The 27500-nt window shown below is 41.1% G+C and overlaps 2 protein-coding genes across 2 annotated transcripts; both read left to right on the top strand.

Annotated features, from left to right (window-relative positions):
- The first annotated feature begins 542 nt into the window (after nt 1-542).
- Nucleotides 543-15103, top strand: LOC308099707 (E3 ubiquitin-protein ligase CHIP-like). Its single transcript, XM_080448440.1, has 8 exons — nt 543-635; nt 5616-5833; nt 6571-6769; nt 9153-9318; nt 10006-10093; nt 10699-10755; nt 11662-11778; nt 12814-15103. Exons 2-8 carry the CDS (start codon nt 5714-5716, stop codon nt 12937-12939), a joined length of 873 nt encoding a protein of 290 aa, XP_080304566.1. The 5' UTR covers nt 543-635; nt 5616-5713; the 3' UTR covers nt 12940-15103.
- Nucleotides 15104-21710: 6607 nt separating this feature from the next.
- On the top strand, nt 21711-23105 carry LOC308099641 (metal cation symporter ZIP14-like; the record flags this gene model as incomplete). Its single annotated transcript, XM_080448377.1, has 1 exon — nt 21711-23105. The coding sequence occupies one exon, from the start codon at nt 21711-21713 to the stop codon at nt 23103-23105; it is 1395 nt and encodes a 464-aa protein (XP_080304503.1).
- Between the last annotated feature and the right edge of the window lie 4395 nt (nt 23106-27500).

Genomic DNA, 27500 nt, shown 5'->3' with positions numbered 1-27500 from the left:
TACTTTTGATACTTGAAGTACATTTTGATACCATTACTTTTGTACTTTTACTCAAGTATTTTTTTAATTCTAGACTTTTACTTATAACAGAGTATTTCTACATTACTTTTTCCACCACTGATAAATAACTGGGGGTCCTTGTAATTAAAACATTTTGAGAACCACTGCTGTAGGAATGACTAACTCTCACAAGGTGGCAGTAATGAAACATAGGTGCTATTAAGCTGCTATTAAACCTAAACCAAAGAAGCTGCTAGCCTATAGCTGGTTAGTGTCAGTGTTGCCATATCGGCGTATTATAAGCGACTTTGGGATTGTTTTTCTGTAAAGTTGCTTGTTTTTTTTGGGCTTGTTTCTAAAGTGTACTTGCTTATTTAGGCTTGCTTCCAAAAAAAACAGTGGTTCTCAAATATTTTCAAAAATATTAAAGTGTTTTATGGCAGGGAGCTTTTGTGTTGTTAGAATGTTTAAAAAAAATATTCCAGTTGCTCCTTTTGGGCTTGCTTTCTTAGACCTGCCTGCTTATTTATAGCACACAATCTGGCAACACAGGTTAGTGTTTAGCTGTCCACAGACAGCAGTACATTGAGCACGTCTTCAACAGAGCAGACAGACTCTAAACGCTAACTAACAAGGTAGCACAACCCTTTTTTATATAAACATTACAACCACTTTGCTATAGAAATGTCGTTGTCTGTTGGACGACAATTACAATGAATGCACGTCTACTAGACAGCCTTTAGCCGCTGTTGCACTCAAATCGGTGACCTATCGAATTATGTTATTCCCAGAGGTCGCTGTTTTGGAATTTCGACAGTCGCAAACGAGGATATTATTCTTATTATTCTTATTATTAATATTAGTATTGTTATTATTGTTGTTGTTATTATTGTTCTTATTCATATTATTAATTATGTAAATTGGTGTAATTGTAATTTTTTGGAACCACTGTAATAATAAATGATTTATATTGAGGAGAAACTATATTTCATCATAGCCTTTTTCTTTTAGTCGGGACACACTTGAGAACAACAGTAAAAGAAAGTTAGAGCGACAACCAATGACCACCCGCTCTATCGCCAGTTTGCAAAAGTAAAAGCCTTTCGTCACTCAATTCTACAGGTCACTCGATCCGGCGTAACGTACACTAGCAGGTTACAGCTACAGTGTCATGATTGGACATTTAGTTAACGATCCCAGGTTTGTTTACATTCATGTTAAGTGTCTGCCTTCTCAACAATCGTTTCAAATGACAAGAGGTAACTGTAATGTGAGACAATCCATTAAGACAATGGGATATAGGCTTATCCTGTAGATATCAAGGCTCATACAATGACTGATATTCAGTGGTGGAAAAAGTACTCACATTTTTTACTTAAGTAAATGTATCAATAGTACTGCAATGCAGAAATACTCTGTTACAAGTAAAAGTCCGGAATTCAAAATTTACTTGAGTAAAAGTACGAAAGTATCAAAATGTACTTAAACTACTAAAAAGTAGAAAGTACTCATTATGCAGAATGTCCCATTTCACAAGTTTTCAAATGTATAAAAATCTTTTGAAAATAGCAGATCTACAAGCTCACAATTCGTCACATTGGCATTGTGAGCTTGTAGATCGGCTATTTTCAAATGGCCAAAATGTATATAGGGTTTAAGTGGTTACTGTATGTTTTGTAATGATAATCAAAATCTACAAAGTAACTAGCAACTAAAGTTTTCAAATCACTGCAGTGGAGTAAAAGTACAATATTTGCCTCTGAGATGTAGTGGAGTAGAAGTAAAATTACTGAAAACTGGAAATACTCTAGTAAAGTAAATACCTCAAAATTTGTATTTAAGTACAGTATTTGAGTAAATGTACTTTGTTACTTTACACCACTGCTGCTGATATTCCATACATTGCATGTGTGTATAATACATGCAATATTATTACATGCAATTATTATATTGTTATTATGTGAGGAATATCAGCCATTCTAGGGCTACAGCAAGCCAGACATCATGTTTCATCTCTTAATACACTGGGACCCCACGGGTCCTTAGGCTTAGGGGTGTCAGGGTCCCCAGCAAAATGATTGATAGTTATGAACCAAATGGTCCCTTAAGAGTCGGTCTGTAACTCAGAGAGTGTACAAATGGGACCCGTGAACCCGTTTTGTACACTCTCTGAGTTAAATGAACACAGTGTATAATAGGCTCTATGCACAGCAGCCATATCACTTCCTTCACAGGTGTTACCAATGATACTAATGAAGGCTCTGTTCCACAGTGGTTCTCAGGTTTTTCAATTTCCACGACCCCCCACAACTCTGAGAGCGTACAAATGGAACCAAATGGACCCTTTTGGTTCCATTTGTACACTCTCAGAGTTACACACCCGCAAGGGACCATTTGGAAACCTCTTAAGGAACCATGAGTGTCCCTGGACCCACATTTTAGACCCACGTACGTCACGTGGTGTAGCAGTGTAGAGCGTTTCCAGTGAGCCAACATGCACAATATCAGCACCATTACTCTGTTTGACCAGAATGGAACAGAGCCTTCATTAGTATCATTGGTAACACCTGTGAATGTCTTCACGATATGGCTGCTGTGCATAGAGCCTATCTACAGTGTAGATGGGGTCCAGAGATAGAAATTATTATCAAATGGGGGGGGACCTGATGTACCAGGGTCCTTGAAATAAAAAAAAAGTAGATTTTCGATGTGACTAATTTGTGACTGAAAGTTCACATAATTATCGTTGCTTGAAATTCAGTGGCTGTAGGCCAGTATGTGCTTGGGCCTCAAAGTGGGGTCTGGGGACCCCCAGGGGGTCCAGCTAAATAATTGATAGTTTGGAACCAAATGAACCATTTCTGTCATGTTGATTGATTGATTGATTGATTGAATTACTCTATTTGTCAGAAATGGAAACAGAACGTGGTACAGTAAGAGATTAAAGCTAAAAGGATCTTACACAAAAAGGTCCTGGGGACTTGTTTCCATTGTGGTCCTATGTTCAGTGTTGTAGTGGTGATTTCTTTTTACCCGCTTGCTGAAAGCTGCGGGTCTATGAAGAGGCAGACCTACGACTCATCATTCGACAGATTTGCATTCGACAGATTCATTTGCATTCGACAGATTTGTTCGACAGATTTGCGTCATTGGCTGTCGTTTAAGCCAATGGGATACTTTCCCATACTCTGAACGGGCGGCCTCGTCCTCCCAAGCTATGGGACTATGCAGTCCTCCGAGCGCTAGCCGAATTTGGCTAATAGTTAGCTTGTATGATGTTACTAACTAACTGTTTTTAGCCAAGCGCGCTAATGTCCGCTCCCCATTAGTTATCGACGCAAGTCGCGTTATTACTCTCGTAATTTTCATGTATTGTACATCCCAAAATAAAATTTATTAACCATGTTATGGTGCTGTAATGACTTTATATTTTCTCAACATAATACTGTCTTTCACACGGGCCTTGGAAAAGAGGATCGCTTCCGCCATTTTCTTCTTCGTTGGTCTAAACAATGACACGGTTGCCAGATTTTGAGAGAAAAATAAGCAACCAGGTCAATGAAAACAAGCCCAAAGATTTAAGTGACTATTAGGCTACATGAGCACTTTAACCCTATATGCATCGGCTATTTGATAATAGACGATTTGGAAATAGCCGATCTACAAGCTCACAACAAAATAATAACAAATAAAAAGCAACTACCTACATTTACAAGCAACTTCACAGAAAACAAGGTCGCTTGTAATTAGTATACATGGCAACACTAGTACGAGTACTTTTCCCACCACTGTTGCTGTTTTTAACATGACTGCCCTGTTTACAAATGAATGAATACACACTACAACCAAGGTTACTGTAGCAACATTTTTCATGTAAGGTATGACGCTAAAGATCTACAAGCTCACAACGCATCGCCGCCTTGTGCGCTTGTAGATCTGCTATTTTTTATTATGACGTTTTATTGAATACTTCATTTACAAAAGACATTAATGAAACCAAATGGACCCATTTGGGTTTTTCTTTCATGTAAGCCAGTAGTGAAAAGGGCAAACTTGCAGTTATGCATTACAACTCAAGCCTAGCTGTTTCAAACGGTGAAATCAAAAGACAAGTTGTGAGCTTCACTTTTATAAAGGGTTAGGGTTACATTGCAGTATTGATACTTTTACTTAAGTAAAACATTACAGTACTTTTTCCTCCACTGTTGATGTTTTTAACATGACTGCCCTTACGCTACCTGTATTCTATGGACTCACTTAGTTTATTGTGAAAATAGTTTATTTCTTTCATACATAAATGAATACTAACTGGTCACCACCAGTCTTTTGTCCAGGAACAATGCATACAACACTATCAACCAGTCCTCCTGGGTGTGTGTGTGTGTGTGTGTCTTCATTTTTGTTGTTCATACATTTCTAAGTGAAACACTGTAGTTTTGACTTGGGTAAGGGTAGGCTACATTATGAAGTAACTATATCAGCTGGTGAAAATAGCAGATCTGTGAGATTGTAGATCAATTATTTTCACTATCATTGATATTGTACACAACACACACACACACACAAACACACTTTATATTGGTAGCCAACCAATGAACCTCTGTGGAGTTATTTTTGTTGCATTCGAATGGCTGAGATTTTATTTTAATGACAACTTTTACATTTTGTGCTGCAGATTGGGGCAAAAAAAGCCTGCCGCAAGCGGGTATATTATGACTTTGTCATTTCTTGTTTAACTGGTGGGAGTCGTGGGATGCTATTTTAATGACGTTGCGCGCACTTCGTGCATGCATTTTTACTGTAATAATGTGTGATTAATTTGACTTAGTAGCAGAAATAGTTGATCTACAAGCTTACAACGCGTCACGATCAGCTATTTCTACTATTTTGAAAATGATTTAATATGTCAGTAATTTCTTTGTATGTTTAAGTTATTTGTCATATCTGCCCTGTGCAATTTCTTTTTTACGAAGCCTAAAAGGCAAACAGAAATTAAGTTTTCATTCATAATGTTCCAATGTTCAATTCCAAAAAGCACAATCAAATCATTAATCGCAATCGTTTGTGTGACAATTAATCGTCAACTTAACCCATTTAGACCGGGGAAGAATCTGTGTCATTTACAGATTTCTTCGGCTATAAAAAAATAGCAGATCTACAAGCTCATAGCGCGGCACCGAGTGCCACGCTATGAGCTTGTAGATCTGCTATTTTTGAAAAAACGTCAAAATGTGTGCAAATCTTTGAATATATATATATTTTTAAAGCGAACATTTGTAACTCAAATCTTTGCCTCTGAGCGATTCTACAAATGTCTTCTAAATCCTAACAGTTTTTTGAAAATAATGCTATAATAATATCAGTGGTTCTCAAACTTTTTCATGTCAGGGACCACCCAAAATGATATGTATTTGGCCACGGACCCCCATCTCAAAATATGTTGTTCCAGGGACCCCCCAGAAGCAAAGATTTGAGTTACAAATGTTGGCTTTAAAAATATATATATATTCAAAGATTTGCACACATTTTCACGATTTTTCCAAACCCAACAAAATCTAAAAATGACACGGATGCATTCCCCGTCTTAATGGGTTAAATGTTGTGATCGTTGACAGCCCTACCTGCGACTGTGGCGGGTTTAAAGAGCAGCAGGATAGGGAAGCAAAGCCGAGAGGCGGCAGCTGCCGGCGGTGCAGCGCGCCTGGTGGACAAGATGGAGGGCAGCCCCGAGAAGCACGCCTCGGTGTCCGCCCAGGAGGCCAAGGAGCAGGGGAACAGGCTGTTCCTGAGCCGCAAGTACCTGGAGGCCGCTGCCTGCTACACCAAAGCCATTGTAAGTGACGCCCTTTTTACGCAGTGATGGGAAAAGTAAAAAAAAAAATACAGTAAAAGTATCAACACTGCAACGTAGAAATACTCTGTTACGAGTAAAAGTCTGGAATTTAAAATTGACTTGAGTAAAAGTACAAAAGTAATGGAATCAAAATGTACTTAAAGTACCAACAGTAAAAGTACTCAGATTGTCCCATTTCACAAGTTTTCACAAGTTTTCAATACTGCAATGTAGACTGCCGAATTATTATTTTTTTATATCGATTAGTCACCCCATGGAGACTTGAATTCATGGATATTTTTTTGTATTTGTCGCAGCCAATAATTTGATGACCGGCAGCGGTTCCGGTAGGAGTCGCAAAGAGTCTCCTTTGTGTCTCCTACCGGAACCGCTGCCTACCGGTCTGCTGGTCATCAAATTATTGGCTTAGGAATGCAACAAAAACAAAAAAATATCCATGAATTCAAGTCTCCATGGGGTGACTCAGTGATGTAAAAAATTTTTTTTGGGGTGAACTATCCCTTTAAGTGGTTAGTTAATGTATGTTTTGTAATAACAATCAAGATCTTCAAAGTTGGTAACTAAAGCTGTCAAATAATTGCTAGTGGAGTGAAAAGTACAATATTTGCCTCCCGAGATGTAGTGGAGTATCATAAAACGTACCGTATATGCCATACATCCCGAAGCACTACACCAACCAATCTAAAAGTAACCCATTCCTCATCCCGCCCTCACAGAGCCACATGCCATCCATCCCAGCGTACTACACCAACCGGGCACTGTGCTACGTGAAGCTGCAGCAGCATGACAAGGCCCTGGCCGACTGCAAACACGCCCTGGAGCTGGACAGCCAGTCGGTCAAGGCCCACTTCTTCATGGGACAGTGTCACCTGGAGATGGAGAACTACGACGAAGCCATAGGCAACCTGAAGAAAGGTGTGTGTGTGTGGGGGGGGGGGGGGGGTTGGTTTCCACCGTCATGCGTATTTTAGGGATGGGCCGGTTAACCCTTTTACGACCGGGAATGCATCTGTGTGTCATTTTAAGATTTCTTTGGGCTATTCAAAAATGTATACAAATAAATATTTTTTACTCAAATCTTTGCTTCTGGGGGTCCCTGGAACAAAACATTTTGAGATGGGGGGGGTTCCACGGACAAATATCATTTTGGGGGTGCTGGAACAACATGAAAAAGTTTGAGAACGACTGATATAGAAACATACGTTTTTCTAAAAACTGTAGGATTTAGAAGACATTTGTAGAATCCCCCAGAAGCAATAAGATTTCAGTTACAAATGTTTGCTTTAAAAAATATATATTGAAATCGGTACGTCAATGAGGGCTCAGGCAAGAGCCCTTTATGCACCCTTTCTGTATGTCAGCATCGATGCAGACCTTGGCTTAGGGAATTACCCACAGTTCATTGCATTACCAGGGTAATGAGGGGAATCCTCCAAATGTCAATCATTGAAGTATGCAAATTGGTCATGCATAGCGGTGGATGTCAACAAACAACATCAGTTGCGATTTCTCACCGTTCTGAAAGGGAGATGGAAGGGGGGAGATATAATTACCAAAAATTTGGGACACAAGATAAGAAATTTGCAGTAAATATATATACAGAATTTGGAAATAAAATTATAAATTAATAATATTGCAATCCCAAATATAAACACAAATTAAAACAGAATAACGTAAATATAATAATAACCAACGATCACGATCTTAAGCACTGACTGTAAATAAGGACGGTAATAGATTAAAGGTGATAATAAAGTGTCATGAATGAAGGACTCATCTTCAAAGCGCAGTCCCATTCCCTTTATACCATTTGGAGCCCTTGGCCTTGCAGCCTCTCACCCTCAAGCACTTACCAGCTGACGTCACTAAAGTCTGTGAGGGTGCAGGGCTTGAGGGTGCAGGGCGGACATTGGAATTGGGCCAATGAAGCATACAGACATAGGTGTCACTTATAAAGGGGAACCTAGGTACCTCGCAGAAAGCGGTCCGGGTGAAAACATATATCCGGTTGTCATATCATACTGCCAAAACTTCTTACACAAGAGGGTCACTAACCGTTTAGGACTAATGAACCGAAATGGAGTCATATAAAAACTAATACAATATTAATGGAATAAATCACTTAAATACAATCTATAATTGTTCTTCTTACATTATTTTACAATACCTAATTTAAAAAACAAAAATGTTTGAAGAGATGAAACAGCCATACAGAATGAAATATAGACCATTTAATGTACAGTATGTTACAGTACATGTTTTATTTAGGCCCTATATGAACTGCCCACACATAGGACTGCAACTGCAAGGTTAAACGTTTACAGAAAAAGGTCCAAATGCCCATCCCTAGATAACAGATTGTGTCGGCACTTGTCATATGAAATGTGCTATGTAAACACACTTGACTTGACTAGTTCTAGTGCTGTGTGACATTGATAGAACATACTGCGTACAAATCATGTGTAGTAAATTGTTGCTGTAAATCGTTGCTGTCGGGCAGAAACCTCGTATCACCACCATATATCAACTTTGTAAATTAAGTGTTGCACACAACTAGTGAAAATAGCAGATCTACAAGCTGGCTGTCGATGGCTATTATCACTATTTTATCATTTGAAAAAGAAAAGTTATAAAGAAGGAACGCTTTTGGACATACAAGGTTCCCACCCGACAGTGACAGTTATATAGTGATGTGGTCCTCATGAGACAGTAGAGACATATTTTATTCATGTTCCGACGTTCAATGCCGAAAATGTGATGAAATTGTTAGTCGCAATTATTTGTACAACAATAGGCTCTATGCACAGCGGCCATATTGGAAAGAAATTGGGCCCCTTCCCTACTTCCTTCAATCACATGTGTTACCAATGATACTAATGAAGGCTCTGTTCCATTTAGTTTAGCACAGTGGTTCTCAGTTTTTTCAATTTCCACGACCCCCCACAACTCTGAGAGTGTACAAATGGAACCAAATTTGGTTCCATTTGTACACTCTCAGAGTTACACACCCGTAAGGGGCCATTTGGAACCCCCTCAAGGAACCATGAGAGTCCCTGGACCACACTTTGAGACCCACTGGTGTAGCAGAGTGTTTCCAGTGAGCCAACATGCACAATACCAGCACCCTGACTCTGTTTGACCAGAATGGAACAGAGCCTTCATTAGTATCATTGGTAACACCTGTGAAGGAAGTAAGGAAGAGGCCCAATTTCTCTCCAATATGGCGGCTGAGCATAGAGCCAATTAATCATCGACTGAAATGTCACGATCGTGACGACAACCCTGTCTGTTGCTGTAGCTTACAACCTAGCCAAAGAGCAGCGGCTGAACTTCGGCGACGACATTCCCAGCGCGCTCCGAATCGCCAAGAAGAAGCGCTGGAACAGCATGGAGGAGAAGCGCCTGAGCCAGGAGAACGAGCTGCACGCCTACCTCACCAAACTCATCCTCACCGAGAAAGAGAGGTGGGTGGAAAAGGCCTGTTGTTGTTGGCAGTGGTCGAAAGTAACTAACTACATTTACTCAAGTACTGTACTTAAGCACAATTTTGAGGTGTTTTTTACTTTACTGGAGTATTTCCAATTTTCAATACTTTTACTTTTACTCCACTACATCTCAGAGGCAAATATTGTAGTCATTGATCACTTTAGCCCTATTTCATACATAGGCTATTTGAAAATAGCCGATCTACAAGCTATGTGACGTGTTGTGAGCTTGTAGATCTGTTATTTTCAAACATTTTAGTACTTTTACTTTTGGTACTTTAAGTATATTTTGATGCCAATACTTTGGTAATTTTACTCAAGTAACATTTTGAACACAGGTCTTTTACTTGTTGTAACAGAGTATTTCTACATTGCTTTTACTTAAGTAAGTAATTCTTCTTAAGTAAACTACCGGAAGCCAGAACATGTGGGAAAGGCGGAGCGAGGAGGACTCGTTTTTGTCCGGTACGGGAGACCCCGGGGACGGTCTCGTCCTTGCCCATTTGGCACGGCTATTTTTGGCGAAGAGATTTGGTGTAGATGGAAAAAGTGGTCAAAGTGCAGTTGTAACTCAAGTCCAGTTCTACAGGGGTTTAAGTGGTTTAGGCCTGCAGTTAAAGTGTTAGAGATGCATTGTGAATAAATTGGTTCACGTCTGCTCCACAGAGAGCTGGAGGGCTGCAGACACAAACAAGATGACAAGTCGGAGGACGGCAGAAACCAACACAACCTCACCACCATCCAGTCCAAATATGTACGTTTGTCACCATGATGATCAGTTAAAGGGATAGTTCACACAAAAAATATTTTTTTCTATCAATTTTCACCCCGTGGAGACTTGAATTCATGGGTATTTTTTAGTTTTTGTCACATTCCTAAGCCAGTAATTTGATGACCAGCGGACCGGTAGGCAGTGGTTCCGGTAGGAGATACAAAGGATACTCTTTGTGTCTCCTACCGGAACCGCTGCAGGTCATCAAATTATTGGTTTAGGAATGCGACAAAAACTAAGAAAAGGGATTAGGGCTATGACATTCTAAGGCTAGTGAAGCCAAAAAGTGCTTTTTGATTTTAAAAAAACAAAACGGTTCAAGAGTTCCCACTCTCCTGATTGGATTAAAGTGGTAAAAATAATGACCTAAACATGTATTTTGTGTTTACTAAAGACAGGGAGAGACGTAGAGACCCCTGTTCCCGAACAAACTCTATACTGGCAATGATTACTATCTGATTACAGAGCTATTTAAAATGACACCTCCTTTAAATCGGACTGCTCGATGCCAGCTGCTTTCTTTAAACTTGGTTAAATGATCACATCATTTCAATAAATTGATGTTTCTATCGATGTTTCCCTTGTAGGATAAATACATTTCAGACATGGAGGAGCTGTTCTGTCAAGTCGATGAAAAGAGGAAGGTTAGTACTGGTGACTGCTGGTAACTTTAACGTTATAGCTTCACTCTGAGCAATCAGGAATGCACAGCTGGCTTTTAAACCATTTACATGTTTTTAAATGGTTAAAATTATGTAACTGTTAATTTATTTTTATAAATCTTTTCAAAATAACAATACATTTTGAACGACAATAGCTGATCTACAAGCTCGCAACGCTTCGTGTTGTGAGTTTGTAGAGCCTACATTGTAGAGCCTGTACATTGAATTTAGATTTCCCCAGATGTATCGGTAGTAGGTGGAGATCTCTGATTGTCTGGCAATTAGAGGCTATTGTGGTGCAAAACAAACAGCTTGTCAATCTAACTGGTTTCATATGGTTGAATGTGGAATTTACACCTTAACTTAACCCATTAAAACCGGGAAAGCATCTGTCATTAGATTTTAGCTATATAGCAACATACGCTTTTCAGAAAACTCTTTGTATTTAGAACAGTGGTTCTCAAAAATAGCAGATATACAAGCTCACAGCGCGTCACCTCGTGCCTTGCTGTGAGCTTGTTCATCGGCTATTTTTGTGTTTGAAAATGTGTTGAATAATTTCGAAATGTTTAACAAAAATCTTCTCCTCTGGGGATCCCTGGCACAAAACATTTACAGATGGGGGGTCCGCGGCCAAATACATATCAATTCGGGGGTCCTTGACACAAAACAGTTTGAGAACCACTGATCTAGAAGGAATTTGTAGAATCGGCCGCAGGCCTTAATGGGTTAACTTGAGAGAGAGCAACAGGCTGCAGGTCTTGACCGTACAGATCCAGGCAAGATATTTCCTGAAAAGACTGAGCTAGACGCAAACACAACTTGTGTGTGCGTGTGCATGTGTGTGTGTGTGTGTGTGTGCGCGTGTGTGCGTGCGTGCTCTGACAGAAGCGGGACATCCCAGACTACCTGTGTGGAAAGATCAGCTTTGAGCTGATGAAGGAACCTTGCATCACGCCCAGCGGCATCACCTACGACCGCAAAGACATTGAAGACCATCTGCAGGTACACTGACACACCATTCATTCATTTGAACCATGGACACAATTTCACTTGTTTATCCTGTATCCTGCATGATATGTCATCTCCTGATTGGATGCAATTGATATCCCGACCAAGTGTATTTTCTGTTTGTTTAAAAAAAGGTGGAGAGAATAAACAAGTCCATAGCAATGTAATATGGTGCTATTTAAAGCACCACTATGTAACTTTCCTGTTCGACCCCGGATTTGAACCCGGGTATCCGGCGCAAGTGCTGACATTTGTACCACTGAACTTCTAGAGCCTGCCTGCTTGCTTGCTCTGGGGAAAAATGGAATTTTGACCTTCAGGTCAAGGTCCGTGTCAAACCAGAAACAGGATTGTGTCAAAGAAGGTTGTGTCCAACCTAGACACAGGATATGAATGTCTCAATCAGATTATGGGAGCGAAGTGGAGCGGGTGGAAATGCCGCTCGGCGCTCCAGGGGTCTGGTTTCACGCTCGCTATTCGCTCATGTTGACCGCTCCGCTCCCCGTCGCTCACGTTGATTTGCGCACCTCTCGCTCCATGCTCCGCTCAAAACGGGCCGCTCAACAGTAAAAAAAGAAAAGAAAAGAAAAAGTCTAAATTTGAATGAAATCTTGATCATGGACGTGCGCTGTGCACTGCTGGATGTCTGTGTGTCTCTGAGTCCGTGCGACCGGGTATGCTCAAACGTTCGGTGTGCGGCTCCCGCCCGAGCGGCTTGGAGCGGCAGGCGGTCCTCGCTCCGAGTAGCGCTCCAACCTTTTTATAAACCCACTCCCGCTACGTTAAAAATCGTCCCGCTCCGCTCTCGCTCCACTCCGCTCTCGCTCCACTCCGCTCTCGCTCCACTCCGCTCACATGCTCTGGTCTCAATAGAAGAGCAGGGAGACCAAATACAACCCCCCCAATTGTACAAGTTCTATTGTACTAACTGTAACTCTACCATACAGATTGGACAAAATGACAATTTATAACAAATGTAATGTTTATAGGACATGCCCTAGAGTCTAATTGTTTGATGTTTACTTTCAGCGTGTCGGCCATTTTGACCCAGTGACCCGCGCCCCGCTGACCCAAGACCAGCTCATCCATAATCTGGCCATGAAGGAAGTCATTGATGCTTTCACCATGGAGAACGGCTGGGTAGAGGATTACTGATCCCTGGTGGACACAAGAACATCCTACACAAAAAAAGAATGTCTCTATTCTGGGGGGCGAACGCTGAGCGATAATACTACTATATATTGTTGCTGACTGTCGGGTGGAAACCTTGTTTCTCCATATTTCGACTTTTTCACGCCCCTACTCCATCATACAAGTGTGTTGCACAAAAGCTATTCTCACTCATTTAGATTGTTTTTAAAATAATCAAAAAAGGAACGGTTTAATAATCAAAAAAGGAACGGTTTGGGTTTACACGGTTTCCGCCCCGACGGCAACAACATTGAATGTAGCGGCTAGGACAGCGGCGAGATCGGCCGCTGACAAACCACCGGCCGCTGTTTTGAAAACAAATACCACCGTCCCAATGCGAAGGACCGCTCTAAAGTCTTTCCATTGATTCTGCAATTTTGTCATTCGTTTAAATCTGGAATAGTTTCCACCCAGTTTTAGTCCCGTGCATTGAATTTAGGTGTCTTATACACTCAAACAGAGGGTCGGTATAAGCAGAGATCTCTGATCGTCTGGCTATACGCGGGACTAGTGAAGAGGCATGCCATTTTTTGAATGCATTTTTTTCTGACATTCGCTGAGTGCAATCTAATATTGTTTCTTATCAAATAAGATTTAAGCCTCAGAATATATACCAAACACATTACTGAAGTAAAAAAAATGTCACTTGCAGACAATCATTTAGTGGGTGGGCCACCCTTTTACGCCTGAGTTAAACTGCACTTTGCGCATGGATGTCATCATCACGCGCTGAGGTTGTACACCAGATCTGCTATTCTCAGTCGGGTATTAGAAATCAAGATATCCCTTCAACTGAGACTGTACCACGTTCACGCCCCACCTTTGTCATTTCATTATGTAAACCAGGGGTCCTCAACAGGGGGTCCCCAGAGATGCCGCAGGGGGGGCGCTAAATATATTTGTCTTATTTTTATTTTTCAGCCACTTGAACCCTAGCATCCCTATTCACAACGCGCGCGGCGCGTTGTAAGCTTGTAGATCGGCTATTTTTTGCAAAGAGGTTTGGTGTAGAGGGAAAAGAGAGCAGACCAAGTACAGAGCCAAAGGTCAAGTTTACAAAGTATTGAGGGTTAAATGTCTGAAAATACACATTAACATGAATCCAATAAGTAGTGGGAGTCCCTGCTTCATTTCTCTCAGCTATGGGGTCCTTGGCCTGAAAAAACAAGACCCCTGATGTAAACGGCTCTATACATGTAGTTGCCTATTTTCTGTTCATAATGTGATGTATTACAAAGTCGCTCAGACCGTGCCTGCTGATCATGCTGTAAAAAGCACATTTCCTTAGCGAACGACATCTACTTAGCCAAGTATACGCTCTAGATTCTGAATTGTCTCCAAATTTGAATGGAATTATCCGCCCTCTGTGTGTAGTGATCAGCGTGACCCTTCCTCCGTATTACACCTCCGGCTTTAGTCGGTATTACGCCTGATTTATGCTCAGTTGCCCGGAAAAATAGCAGATCCACAAGCTCACAACATGTTGCGGCGCGAGCACATTGCGAGCTGGTAGTTCAGGTTAATTTCTGCATGAAACTAAGTATAAAACTCAAGCTTTTAGACGCGCACTCAGAGTGTCTTATGCACATATATCAATACAGTGTATCTTCATGGTTTGCTAGGGCCAATACTTGCTTCTTTTTGCACATCGGCAATAAAAAAAAAACAAAGAAGAGTTTTGACCAACTGAATGACAAATACACACAAGTGCAACAATCCATCTGACTTTGAATGTTAATTGAAAGATGGTTGAGTTGCCAAAGTACAGTATAGTGTCGTTTTAACCCCTACAGCAGTGATTCTCCCAACTTTTTTATTTATTTCAAGGACCCTCAGTTTGGTACGCATTATCCCGCGGACCCCCCTATAACTCTTGAGTGTGCAAATGGAACGTGTCCATTTGGTTCCATTCATACACTCTCCGAGTTAACAGACCTGTAAGGGTCCATTTGGATCCTAACTATATCGATAATTTAGCTGGGGACCCACCTGTTGTGGGGTCGACGGACCCCACTTTGAGAACTGCTGCCCATACAGTATGTGTATTTACAAGTTTACCGGTAGCTTAAAGGGGAAATCCACCCATTTTCAATATTTAACTATGTCATTAATATAGCATAAAGGAGTTGTGTGGAAATAAGAAAAAATTAAAAAAAAAAATAACATTGCAAAAAAATTTAACATTGCAAAAAAATTAACATTGCAAATTACACTGTGATGACTCATCATGGTGTAATTTGCAATGTTAATTTTTTTGCAATGTTAAATTTTTTTGCAATGTTAATTTTTTTTTTAATTTTTTCTTATTTCCACACAACTCCTTTATGCTATATTAATGACATAGTTAAATATTGAAAATGGGTGGATTTCCCCTTTAAGTAAATTTGTCCCTTGTGATATATAACATGTGATTGTTTCTATCAAATTGTAAATAGTGTTTGTCTTAGTTCTATTTGAGAATCATAGGTATAAGCGTTGCGGTAAGGAATTGGCGTCACCGTCCTTTGGAGCATTGTGCAAGTTAAACATAATCGTCTCTGTCGGGTGGAAACCTCACATGTCCAAAGCTGTTGCTTTTCAGAATTCAAATCCAAAAATAGCAGATCTCGGAGCTCAATGCACGTAGATCTGCTACTTTTGATACTTTGTGTAACGCTGTTGCATGATCAAGTAGGGCGTTAATTTACAAAGAAAACACAAAATGTTTAAATATGGACATAAGAGGTTTCTGCCTAACGGCAACGATAACGTAAGTGTCATTTTAAACATAACACGAAAAGTTCATAAATGTGTGTTTGGTAGATTGTCTGTTGTTACTGCCTCTTGGCAATAACTTTTATACTGTAAAGGGGGGCGCATGCTACCATTTTCGGTGGTCACCTTATCACCGCGGTGGTGATAGAGAGCGCTCTCTCTATCACCGCTAAAGGGTGATAGGGTGTCCACCTCATTTGGTAGCATGCAGGTCCCTTTAGAAAGCCTGTTTATTTCACTCTTCATTTGTAGGGAACAGGCTTTTGTGGGACGAGCTGCACAGCTGAGTAGCCTATGTTGTGTCAATGAACAATTTGCAGTGGTGGAAAAAGTACTCACATTTTTTGCTTGAGTAAAAGTATCGATACCACAATGTAGAAATACTCCGTTACAAGTAAAAGTCTGGTATTCCGAATTTACTTGAGTAAAAGTACAAAAGTATTGGCATCAAAATACACTACACAAAGTACCAAAAGTAAAAGTGGTACTAACCCTAACCCATAGAGGTATAGTATGTTTAGTAATACAAATCTAAGTCTAAAAAGTAACCAGTAACTAAAGTTTTCAAATAATTGTAGTGGAGTATAAGTACTGAAAATTGGAAATACTCCACTAAAGTAAAAACAGTACCTCAAAATTGTACTTAAGTATAGTACTTGAGTAAATGTACGTAGTTTCTAACCACTGACAATTTGCCAAACTCCCCTGGCCGAAACAGATCATTCTGTGGTTGCTATTGTCTCTTGTTTGGTGGATGGTTTGAAGTATATATCGTTGCTGTCGGGCAGCATCCGGCAAAGTAATTGTTTTGGACATATGAGGTTTCCACCTGACAGAGATGATATATTCTATTCAATAATAAAGGTTATTGCCAAGAAGCATTGTTTTACTAACAGAAATGATCTACTAAACACACACACACAAACATTTCTGCTTTGTTTATATTAAATGTATGAATATTAAAGTGCTGTATTGGCTGTTGGTGTGGGTGTGTTTTCAAGGGAGGGGGGTTACGTTTTAAATTGTAAATGCTTACTGTTACAAGGTGCTGCAAGCAACAGACCAAGCTGAATGCATCATAAGTTACTGTTCTAACAAAATGTATGCGCAAATAAATTCCAGTTTTTACTTGAGTATTTCTTTGGTAAACACTTACCATGTATCCCATATTATGTCTGTAATGCATTATACACATAATTATAATGCATTATACTGTAATCTGCAATCTAATCTACACTGTATAATTACAGTTATAAACTCTTATAAATACTCATGATGCTTTATAATAATCATAACACAAAAGCTTGTTATAATGACTTATAAAGTCAAGTATTAAAATACATACAGTAGTTACTGGGCAGACTTCCTATGCATCCCGTGTTCATTCCCTATGGTTCATTCTCATACTTGGCGGGACAGCGGATGCAAACTGCATTTTATGGCATATGTGACCTTTTACAGGTATAGTCACTGGTGGATTGGTCTGATTGGGCTATAATATTTAAAATACAACCAGTCATCACTTTCTGGCTGGAGGACAAATGCTTCTTATGGCATTTAGAAGTGTCTATAGGTGACTATATATTTTTTCCAACAAAGTAGAGTGTGGAACATCCTCCACACCTTGATTTGCTCTCTATAAGCAAACTGCATGGGGTCCATGAACGTAGCTGTTTGCAATGTGAGTTCCTTAATAATAATAATTCATAATGGCTTGAATTTATTTAGTGCCTTTCATAAACCCAAGGACGCTTTACATCAAAAACAACCAACATACAAAACAACAAACAACTATATACATCACACACACATACCGTACTTGCAAGCACGCACAGGCCGTTTCCACTCTAGACCAGATTTGACAAATTGGCAAAGCACATGTAGTGTGAGATCCACATTATAATGGGAAATATTAATATCCAGTCTGGGTGAAGTGTTGAGAATTTATTAAGAAGATTCAAGCATTCACAGCAAACTGTACTTCAGGTGTAGTCAGGTAAACAAACCAACAACCAACAGTATGCGTATTAACAGGGTATCTGCACATTTCTAAAGTGACAATTTAAGGACTTTTAAGACATTTTTAATACCGCTAAAATAAAATACAAAATCACACCATTTCTGCGTCAAAAGAAATCAGCAAACTATACATTTCAAAATATTGGCCAAAGTGTGAAATATTTATTACCTGAGAAAGAGGCAAAAATGTTCACAATATTTATCTGCGGAAACGAGTCAAACAAAATGTAATGCCTCAACTACAAGTCCAAGTGCTTGTCAGGGTGGGGGGTCCCCAGTTTAAATCAGATTTTTTGGGGGGTCACGGCCTGAAAAGGTTGAGAACCACTGATCTAACTAACTCATTGAAACTCTTATGACACTGTTAGCCAGTGTGGAGACACTGGTGTGTTTTCAGGGTTCTCAACCTGTGGGCCGGGACCTCCAGGGGGGTCCCCACAGGATTTTTTGGGGGGGAGGTCCCAGATGACAGGTAAGTGACAATTGAAGGACTTTTAAGACTTTTTTTAATACCTAAAAAAAAAATGAAAAAGACCATTACAGCATCAAAAGCAATCAACAAACTATACTATAAAAACTGGACAAACATTGGCCAAATTGTCAAATAAAGAGGCAAAGATTGTGATTGAGACACGACTGTCATTGCAAGACTGTCAACACTTGACATTCCCACAATGACAGAGAGTGAGAGAGGGAGGAGACCTTTGTCAGAAATGTAGCCTACTCTATGCTCTTTAGATAACTCAATAAAAGTATACAGTATATAATAGTCCGCACTGATGTCTTCTTTTATTTACCTGAACCGATTATCTGATGAAGGTTGCAATAATTCAAATGTAGTGTTTATTCATACGCTTGTCCACGCGGCTCTCATTGACTTCAAAGCATTCCATCACTATTGGCTCCAGTTTTCTGCTTAGTGCCTAGAAAATGACGTAGTCACTGAGCTCTCCACAATTACCAGTACAAAATCAGCAATGGCATTGGTGGCTGTAGCACCAGACTGTTGGATTCTGACACCTCTGTTCCTCTGTATGATAGAAACTGTACTTTTATTACAGTACAGTATAAACGTGTAATAGGGTTAGAACCAGCTCCTATTTTGTCCACATCTGCCGTTGCACAAAATAATATAATCCAGATGACGACGTCACAGGCAAAAAAAAACTCTGGTGCACACTACGAACAGACAAAATACTGTTAACCTTGTCCACATCAACGCGAAAACTGCGTTTTTATCTTTTACACCTTGGCCATAGTTTTCCAAAACGTTTTTTCAAGGATCGAAAATGTGTATTGCATGTAGGCCCAAACGCATAGAAAAACCTACATGTTTTCTCCCATGTGGAGAGAGTTCATCTAACCAATTTCACCAGTGTGGGCCCGCTGGTGTGTCTTGAGTTTACTGAACACGTTGAAGCTCTTCTCACACTCTTTACAGTGGTATGGTTTTTCTCCAGTGTGGAGACGCTGGTGTCTATTCAGGTTAGTTAAATGGCTGAAACTCTTGTCACAATGTTCACAGGGGTACGGTTTTTCTCCAGTGTGGACACGCTGGTGTGAGTTCAGATTACTTAAATCATTGAAAGTCTTGTGACATTGTCTGCAGCGGAACGGTCTTTCTCCGGTGTGTATAAGCTGGTGTTTCTTCAGACTACCTGCCTCGCTAAAACTCTTCTGACACTGTTGACAGTGGAAAGGTTTTTCTCCGCTGTGGATACGCTGATGTGTCTTCAGGTGACCTGACTGACTGAAACTCTTGTAACACTGTTTACAGTGGAAAGGTTTCTCCCCGGTGTGGAGACGCTGATGTCTTTTCAGGGAACTTAACTTAGTGAAACCGTTGTCACACGTTTTACAGTGGAAAGGTTTTGCTCCAGCGTGGAGACGCTGGTGTCTATGCAGAGGACTTAACTCACTGAAACTCTTGTTACATTGTTTACAGATGCAGGGGGGATCGGAGGGGACCTGTCCATTCCTCAGCATTTGGCAGTAGAGGTCGTTGTGGCTCCTCTTCATGTGTTTATAGAGGAAGACCTCAGACATGACGGCATATGAACACTTAGAACAGGAGAAAACCTGAGTCTGGGAAGACAATGTACTCACTCCCTCCAGGAGCGGCGGTTCACTGCTGCTATACATGGACTGTGATGGGAATGGGATATAGGTCTGTGGGGACTGGAAGATTTGTCCTTATATGCTTACACTCCTGCTCTATGTGAGTGAAAGACACTCTCTCTCTCTCTCTCTCTCTCTCTCTCTCTCTCTCTCTCTCTCTCTCTCTTATCGCAGAACTCAAATAAGTATGTGACACTTGACCTCGTAGAACGCTTGTATAATTAATTGGAATCTAAAGACACTTCACACCTTATATAGGCTGACTAGAGCTCTAGTTTGATGTGGCACAACAGAAACTGTTCTCATGCATGCCTAACAACGCAGATTTGCGCAGGCGACGCACTGAACATCAACTAGAAAGATTCATCCGCTTAGTGGAGTGCATATCTCCACCAGGAAGTGTGGCCAGTCTATGACATACCTATATGACTTATGACTCCATATTTGGGTGAGGCTTTAGCCCGATACCACCAGCAATGACTTCCATTGACAAGAAATGGTTTGCGAGATTAGGCCCGGATGAACGGACACACAGGCGAAAACATTATCTCCCCCTTGCCTTCAGCCTTGTGGAGATAACTAGCCAGGGTATTATTGGGCGGGTTTAATATATATAATATATAAATGGCACCAGAATTGGAAGGTCTTCCTTCGGTGCAATGAGAACAAAACCAAATTGTTAGCTTTTCTGGCAGGCAAAGCTGTTAATCTGCCTCTAGCAGAGGGCAAGGAATGGATGCAACAGATGGAAGTGGAGTCCTCTGCTCTCTTGACAGTAAGACATCAATGTCATGATGAAGGCGATCATGAGGGCTGGTCCAATATCCTCAAAACTTCCCTGAGAATAGGCCCTCAGACCAGGAAGCACCAGTTGTTTTTTTCAGTCTGATGGTGTCAAGCCATTAAGCTGCTCCAAGTCTGACTTTATAAGCTGAGTGATGTCTATCACAATACATAACTGCACCACATCTGTTACAAGGACACTGACAAGCTAAATAACTAAATTCACCACAGGGACACCACCAGACGATTATTTGCAAATTTCCACTGATTGCTTATTTTTTGGTTTATTTGTACATTGACCTTGATCTAACCGCATTTTCTCGATTACTGTTGATCTCAAAAGTACACCAAATGAATCAATGGGCACCCCCAATTTAGTTGGAAATTACACCTTAAATGTTTTTCTACACTGTTTGGTTCCAAAAGTATACAAGCATCTTGGATTCGACCTCTCGTCATGATCCTCAGGGGTCAAATCTGTCTTCCCTGACATCTGAAAATAAACATTATGGTATATATCTATGTTAGTAGGTTGTTTTAAGTGCACAGTAGTTATGTTGCATACCGCTGCATGATAGAAATGCAATTAATAGGTGCAGATAGAAATCCTTGAATGTGGCACCGAGAAAATATTTATTCAAATGTCAAAATAGTATCTGTAAACAGACAGTCATACTCCTTTTCGAACAAGAGCTCTTTAATGCATCAAGGTCTCTTAGAAAGAAGAAACAGTGTATTGTTTAAGGCACGTGAAATGCAGTTTCACAGGACGCTCTAAGATAAAATGAAATAAAAAAGCTTGTACTGTGTGCTGTTGGGAGCAAGGACATTGTGGTGCCTTTTTGTGTGACTCACAGGCTGTGAGTGACCTCCCATTTCTTTGATTGTAGCGATTCGTGTTTGTAGACAGGGTCTGGGATTGGTCCCTTCTCTCAGTAGTCCACCGACTTTCACGGTACAGGTGACAGTGAAAACAGAACAGCTGCCTACCACTGCCATAGAAGGTTCTCTGCATCACACAAACAGACAGACTGACCAGGCCACCAGCCAGCTGAGGAGCCATGATTCATCGGTTCAGTCATGCCTGTGTGACCACCAGCACTGTGACCAACACCCAGGCCCTCGCCGTTCTGCTGCTGCTCTGCTGCTCTGCACCTTTGGGCAGGGTGCAGGGCCAGGCAGAGATCCAGTCCCCTGCTCCGGAGGTCCTCCATGGTCTGCTGGCTACTTGCGGCGACAACGGCACCATCTCAGTCCCCCAGCTCCGCTCTCTGCTGGCCCGTCTCAGTCGGGGCCAAGGGGACTACAGCTGCAACGGGACCACCGCCACCGATGGACACCCAGACGCACGCCCCGAGGCCAACAGCTCCAAGTGCCTGCCTGCAGACATGCTGGCTGTTTACAACATCAGTGAGCAGACGCGTCTGGATGCCCAGGGCTTACAAGAACTCTTCCCCATCATGCTGCAGCAACTGGAAACCTGTGGGGAGGTGGAGGAGGAACAGGAGAAATCTCCCGGGCCCTCGGACGCTGAGCTGTGGGGTTATGGGTTCCTGTCCGTGACGCTCATCTCGTTGTGTTCGCTGTTGGGCGTCAGCGTGAAGCAGTGCATGACGAAACCCTTCTACAAGCGGCTGCTGCTGTACTTCATAGCACTGGCCATTGGCACGCTGTGCTCCAATGCCATGTTTCATCTCATCCCGGAGGCCCTTAGTTTGGACCCCAAGGCGGAGGTTCCCAAGTCCACCGTGCTCTTCGGAGGATTCTATCTGTTCTTCTTCACCGAGAAGGTCCTCAAGGTGCTGCTGACACAGAAACACAAAGGCCGGGAGGAGGCCGGCGGCCTGGGCCTGGCCATGGCAGGAGATACAGGAGAGGGGCAGCTCATGTTGGAGTCCCAGGCTCCACAAGAGTCCCAGAGCATGGAGGGGACGGGTCGGTCCGACGGCGGCTGCTACTGGCTGAAGGGGACTGCCTACTCCGACATCGGCACGCTGGCCTGGATGATCACGCTGAGCGACGGCCTGCACAACTTTGTCGACGGCATGGCCATCGCCGCCTCCTTCACCACCTCCGTCTCCCTGGGAATCAGCACCTCTGTGGCCATCCTGTGCGAGGAGCTCCCCCATGAGCTGGGTGACTTTGTTATCTTGCTGAATGCTGGCATGAGCATCCAGCAGGCTCTCTTCTACAACTTCCTGTCTGCCTGCTGCTGCTACCTGGGCCTGGTGTTTGGCATGCTGGCCGGTAACAGCTTCTCGGCCACCTGGATCTTCGCCCTGGCAGGGGGCATGTTCCTCTACATCGCATTGGCACGCATGCACCCAGAGATGAACGAGGTCAGCCGAGAGGACGAGGAGGCGGGTGGCCGGCGCTTCCTCGTGACATTCGCCATCCAAAATGCCGGCCTGCTGACAGGCTTTGCTATCATCCTCCTTCTGACCGCCTACTTTTAGAGCTGGTGCTAGCCCAGCACTAGACACATGCTGGACCAAAACTGGTTTAGATGAGTGCGAATTGGAAGTGGACCTAAGCTGGTTGGCGTAGGTGCAAACTGGTCCTACATTGTAACGACAGCGAGTTGGGTCGAAAGGTAGCCCATCCCATTTTCCCCATCAATCATGCTATGCCCCCATGATGGTTGCAAAGCTGCCTGAAAATCTGGATGTGAAGGGCCTGAAAATCTATTATTAGATGATTTACTTTCCACCCATACCACTTTACCTGTGGTATGGGTGTTTGCTTGTTTTGGATTGCTGCCTGTTCACTATTTTGGAATTGTCTATACTGAACTGTCTGCTTGTTTTGGATTATTTCTTGTGGCTGGACATTTCTGCTTTTTGCTACCCTGCTGGAATGAACCCTGACAGATACATGTGTCAGTATTTCATGCAACTGCTGTTGCTTCAGTGTTTGAACGCTTTGAAACAAAAACGCATACCAACAACCAACCCTTTGTAAAAGAATGAAAAACAATTATGCCTGCAAAACAAACAAAATGTCAAATAAATATGATATCCAACATGTAACTGTCAGCTTCAGTGCTATTTGACAATTTCAACAAATCACCTGTAGTAAAGTAAAGTAAGAAATGGGAATCAACATTCCTCTTCCTAGAGCAGGGCTTTAGTTCTCATAATTTAACTTTCACTGACTGCCAGGATGGAAGATCACCTGATTTCTTATCAGTCAGCAGAGCGTCTGTTTAGTCACATTTGAAATAAATTCCAATGTAACACAGTAAGCAGTGGTGGAAAAAGTTCTCAAGTGTTTTACTTAAGTAAAAGTATCAATACTCCAATGTAGAAGTACTCTGTTACAAGTAAAAGTCCCGAATTCAAAATTTACTTGAGTAAAAGTACAAAAGTATTGGTATCAACATGTACTTAAAGTACCAAAAGTAAAAGTACTAAAATGTTTGAAAATAGCAGATCTACAAGCTCACAACACATCGCGATGCGTTCAAATAGCCTATGTATAAAATAAAATAGGGCTAAGGTGGTTAATGTATGTTTTATAATACTGTATTAATTCATATCTGCAAAGTACCTAGTAACTAAAGTTTTCTAATCATTTTTATGGAGTAAAAGTACAATATTTGCCTCTGACATGTTGTGGAGTAGAAGTAAAAGTATAGACAATTGGAAATACTCCAGTAAAGTAAAAGTACCTCAAAATTGTACTTAAGTACTGTACTTGAGTAAATGTACTTAGTTACTTTACACCACTGACAGTAAGTTCCTGCATCAGTTTTGAGGGGAGGACCTCATAGCACTATTGTCTTAAGACTTTCACTATTTCTTGTTTTCTCTGCTGTTGCATTGCTCTCTCAAATACTTGGAATGCATTTGTAATGACGTAAAGTATTATTCAGGTTATAAAAGTTAATCACCCATCAAGTCACGCATGTGTCACACAAAACGTGCTCACATTTTCACTTTGAAGTAGAGCTCTTTCGTAACAGTGCTCTACAATAACTGTTTCAATCAAATTCTGTTCACGTTACTCACATGGTGAGTAGTGCCTAACGTTCAAGTGAGTAAATTCAAATTAATATGAACAAGATGATTCTTATTCAATGATGGAGCGATTCTGGGAAAATAAATCTCTCACAAAAGAGGAATGAGTGATTAAGTGTCTGGACTACAGCCTGAGGGGGGGGGGGGCTTCTTTCAACATAAATATGAGCGTACTTCACAACAACATTATCAACCACTGGAAACAAGCAGAACACTTGAAGAACCATCTCTCCATCATGTCCCGCATCATGAAATCAGCTGCCATCGCCTTTCTCTTCTGCCTGCTTGCTCTTCATGTAGACGGTAATGTGGCTTTGACAGAAATATGCATTGTTGCACATCAAGTTGCTTTGGATAATACCAGCCACCACAGCTGTGCCTGGATCAGGGGTCTTCAACAGGGGGTCCGGGACCGCTAGGGGGTCCTCCTCAGAGGTACTACAGGGGGTCCACCAAATAATTTTGTGATAGGAACTTAGTTTTTTACATTTGAACTTGAACCCTAGCATCCCTATTTCTATAGGACAACTTTAGCCGAAAATAGCCGATCTACAAGCTCACAAGCCTTGTAGCGCGAGGCGTTGTGAGCTCGTAGATCGGCTATTTTCGGCAAAGAGAGGGGGTAAAAGAGCAGACTAAGTACAGTGTGAAAGTTTATTAAGTATTTAGTATAGTTTAGTATTAGTTTAAGTGGTCATAAATGTCTGAAAATACGCATTAACATGAATCCAACATCTATAAAAAAGCTTTAATCTGCAACACAATTTGATGCAATATACTGTATAGTGGGGTCCCTGCTTCATCTCTCTCTCAGAGAGGGGGTCCTTGGGCTGAAAACGTTGAAGACCCCTGGCCTTGATTTAATTGGAAATCATGGATTTTTATAATAATACATTTGATTTTCACTGTCTTTTCATTGTGTGTTGGCTCTGCTGGTTTATTGTTCTGGGAAGAATCATTTGCTTTCATTTGACTGTTTGTTGATGCAGTTTGAACACAGATAACAGTTTTAAAAATGTAATAATTTGAATACCACTGTCTGACTAACAATGTCGTTCCCCTTCATTCCACAGGCCATGGAATGAATGATAAAGGTTCCTGCAAATGCTTAGATAAAGGAGTCAACTACATGAACAGAAACCTCATCAGGAGTTACCAGGTGTATGAAGAGAGTCTCTCGTGTCCTCACAGGGAGATCATGTAAGTAGAATGTTCTCTAGACCACTGTTTCCCAAAAAATTGGGTCGAGACCCATGTTTGTGTCGGACCGATTTGTGTGGGTCGTGAGTAAATATTCATCCTTGTTTTATTTATTTTTTAATTATTACTATTTCAAAAGATTTAAAAAAATATATATATATAATATATATATATTCCACAAATGTAACTTTTAAGAAGCCGATATACAAGCTCACAACGTGTTGCGGAACAACGCATTGTGAGCTTGTAGATCTTCTGTTTTCACTAGTTTGGGCCACAGGGAATTTCTCTTTTGGGTCTCGTGCTAAAAAGTTTGGGAACCACTGTTCACTGTTCTAACCTTTTCGGGAATCTCGAAAGCATTCGAGGCCCACCCATCTGACCACTCAACAGCATGCATTTTCAGAGCATTTTTATTTTAATGATCAATCAATCGATTGTGTTCTGGCTTGGATCAACTACCATCAACTACCATAGTATACTTTAAGTTCCTGTTATCGGTATCACAATGAAAAATCTTACATACAGTATATTTGTTAACAGTAGCCTACAGTAGGTCATATTAAACAGTAAAAGCACTGCAATGCAGAATGCCCACAACACTCCAGATTAAACAACAGTCTTAAAGGGGTAGTTCACCCCCAAAATGACCTTTTTTCTATCGAATAGTCACCCCATGGAGAAGAGTATACCCTACTGTACGAACAATATCGATTCTTCATTGTTAGCTTTCAAGGTGATGACAGTTGGCACCTGTATTCATTTGGACTTGATTGCATCTACATTATTTATACCTCACTTCCTGTTGTCTTGACACAACGCTGAGGAAGGCCTGTTAGGTTGATACGCGTCCGTTGCTCTGTCCGTGACCGTGGCGAGGTAAAATAAAACGTGTGAAAAGGACATTTACTGTGTGGTGGCTGTTTTCTCAGTTTCATTGTATTAAACAGTAGCCTCAACAGTAGGTCATATTCCTGTGAGGTAGGCTACTGTTCACTCTTAACACTGTTCCCCTGTCACCTGACACTAATATTATTTTATCCATCTCCAGTGTGGAAACAGCAAATGGCAAGAAATGTGTGAATCCAGACTCACGGCTCGGAAAGTTTATCTATCAGAGACACAGAAACAGGTGAGATTAACATTAAGCTTAACCTGACTGAAATGCACTAAAAGAGTGGAAACCAATGGAAATCAATATATACCCCAGACTATTAAGACAAAACAATATGCAAACACTGATTTTGTTTCAGGAATTTAAATAAACGTGTGGTGAACACAACACCAGCTTCCAACACCTCTGCCGTGACCTCAACATCATCCTCAACATCATCATCATCATCATCATCATCATCATCATCATCATCATCATCATCATCATCTTTTCAGAATGTATCCTCAACAAGAAAATTCCCAGATTACTAAGATTATTATTTTAGAGAAACTAAAACATCTCGGTGGACCATTAACATATCGTTATTGTATTATTGGGACGCTATTCAGCCTATGCTGTACTGTTTGTAGGATTACATTTAGACCTCATCATGTGGTGACTCATGGAATCTACCTCATGTTCCCCTGCATCTGGTCTGAAAAAAATAGCAATTTCTTTACTTTTGTTCTGGGACGAAA

Source organism: Gymnoscopelus braueri (genome assembly GCF_963280865.1).
Source record: "Gymnoscopelus braueri genome assembly, chromosome: 13".
In the NCBI taxonomy this organism is placed as follows: domain Eukaryota; kingdom Metazoa; phylum Chordata; class Actinopteri; order Myctophiformes; family Myctophidae; genus Gymnoscopelus; species Gymnoscopelus braueri.
This window is presented reverse-complemented; position numbering and strand designations above follow the sequence as displayed.

Coding starts and splice junctions, on each gene's coding strand:
- LOC308099707 (XM_080448440.1), top strand. CDS start 5,714: ATGGAGGGCAGCCCCGAGAAGCACGCCTCGGTGTCCGCCCAGGAGGCC. Junction 9,319..10,005: donor ATCCTCACCGAGAAAGAGAG/GTGGGTGGAAAA, acceptor TCTGCTCCACAG/AGAGCTGGAGGGCTGCAGAC. Junction 10,094..10,698: donor CCACCATCCAGTCCAAATAT/GTACGTTTGTCA, acceptor TTTCCCTTGTAG/GATAAATACATTTCAGACAT.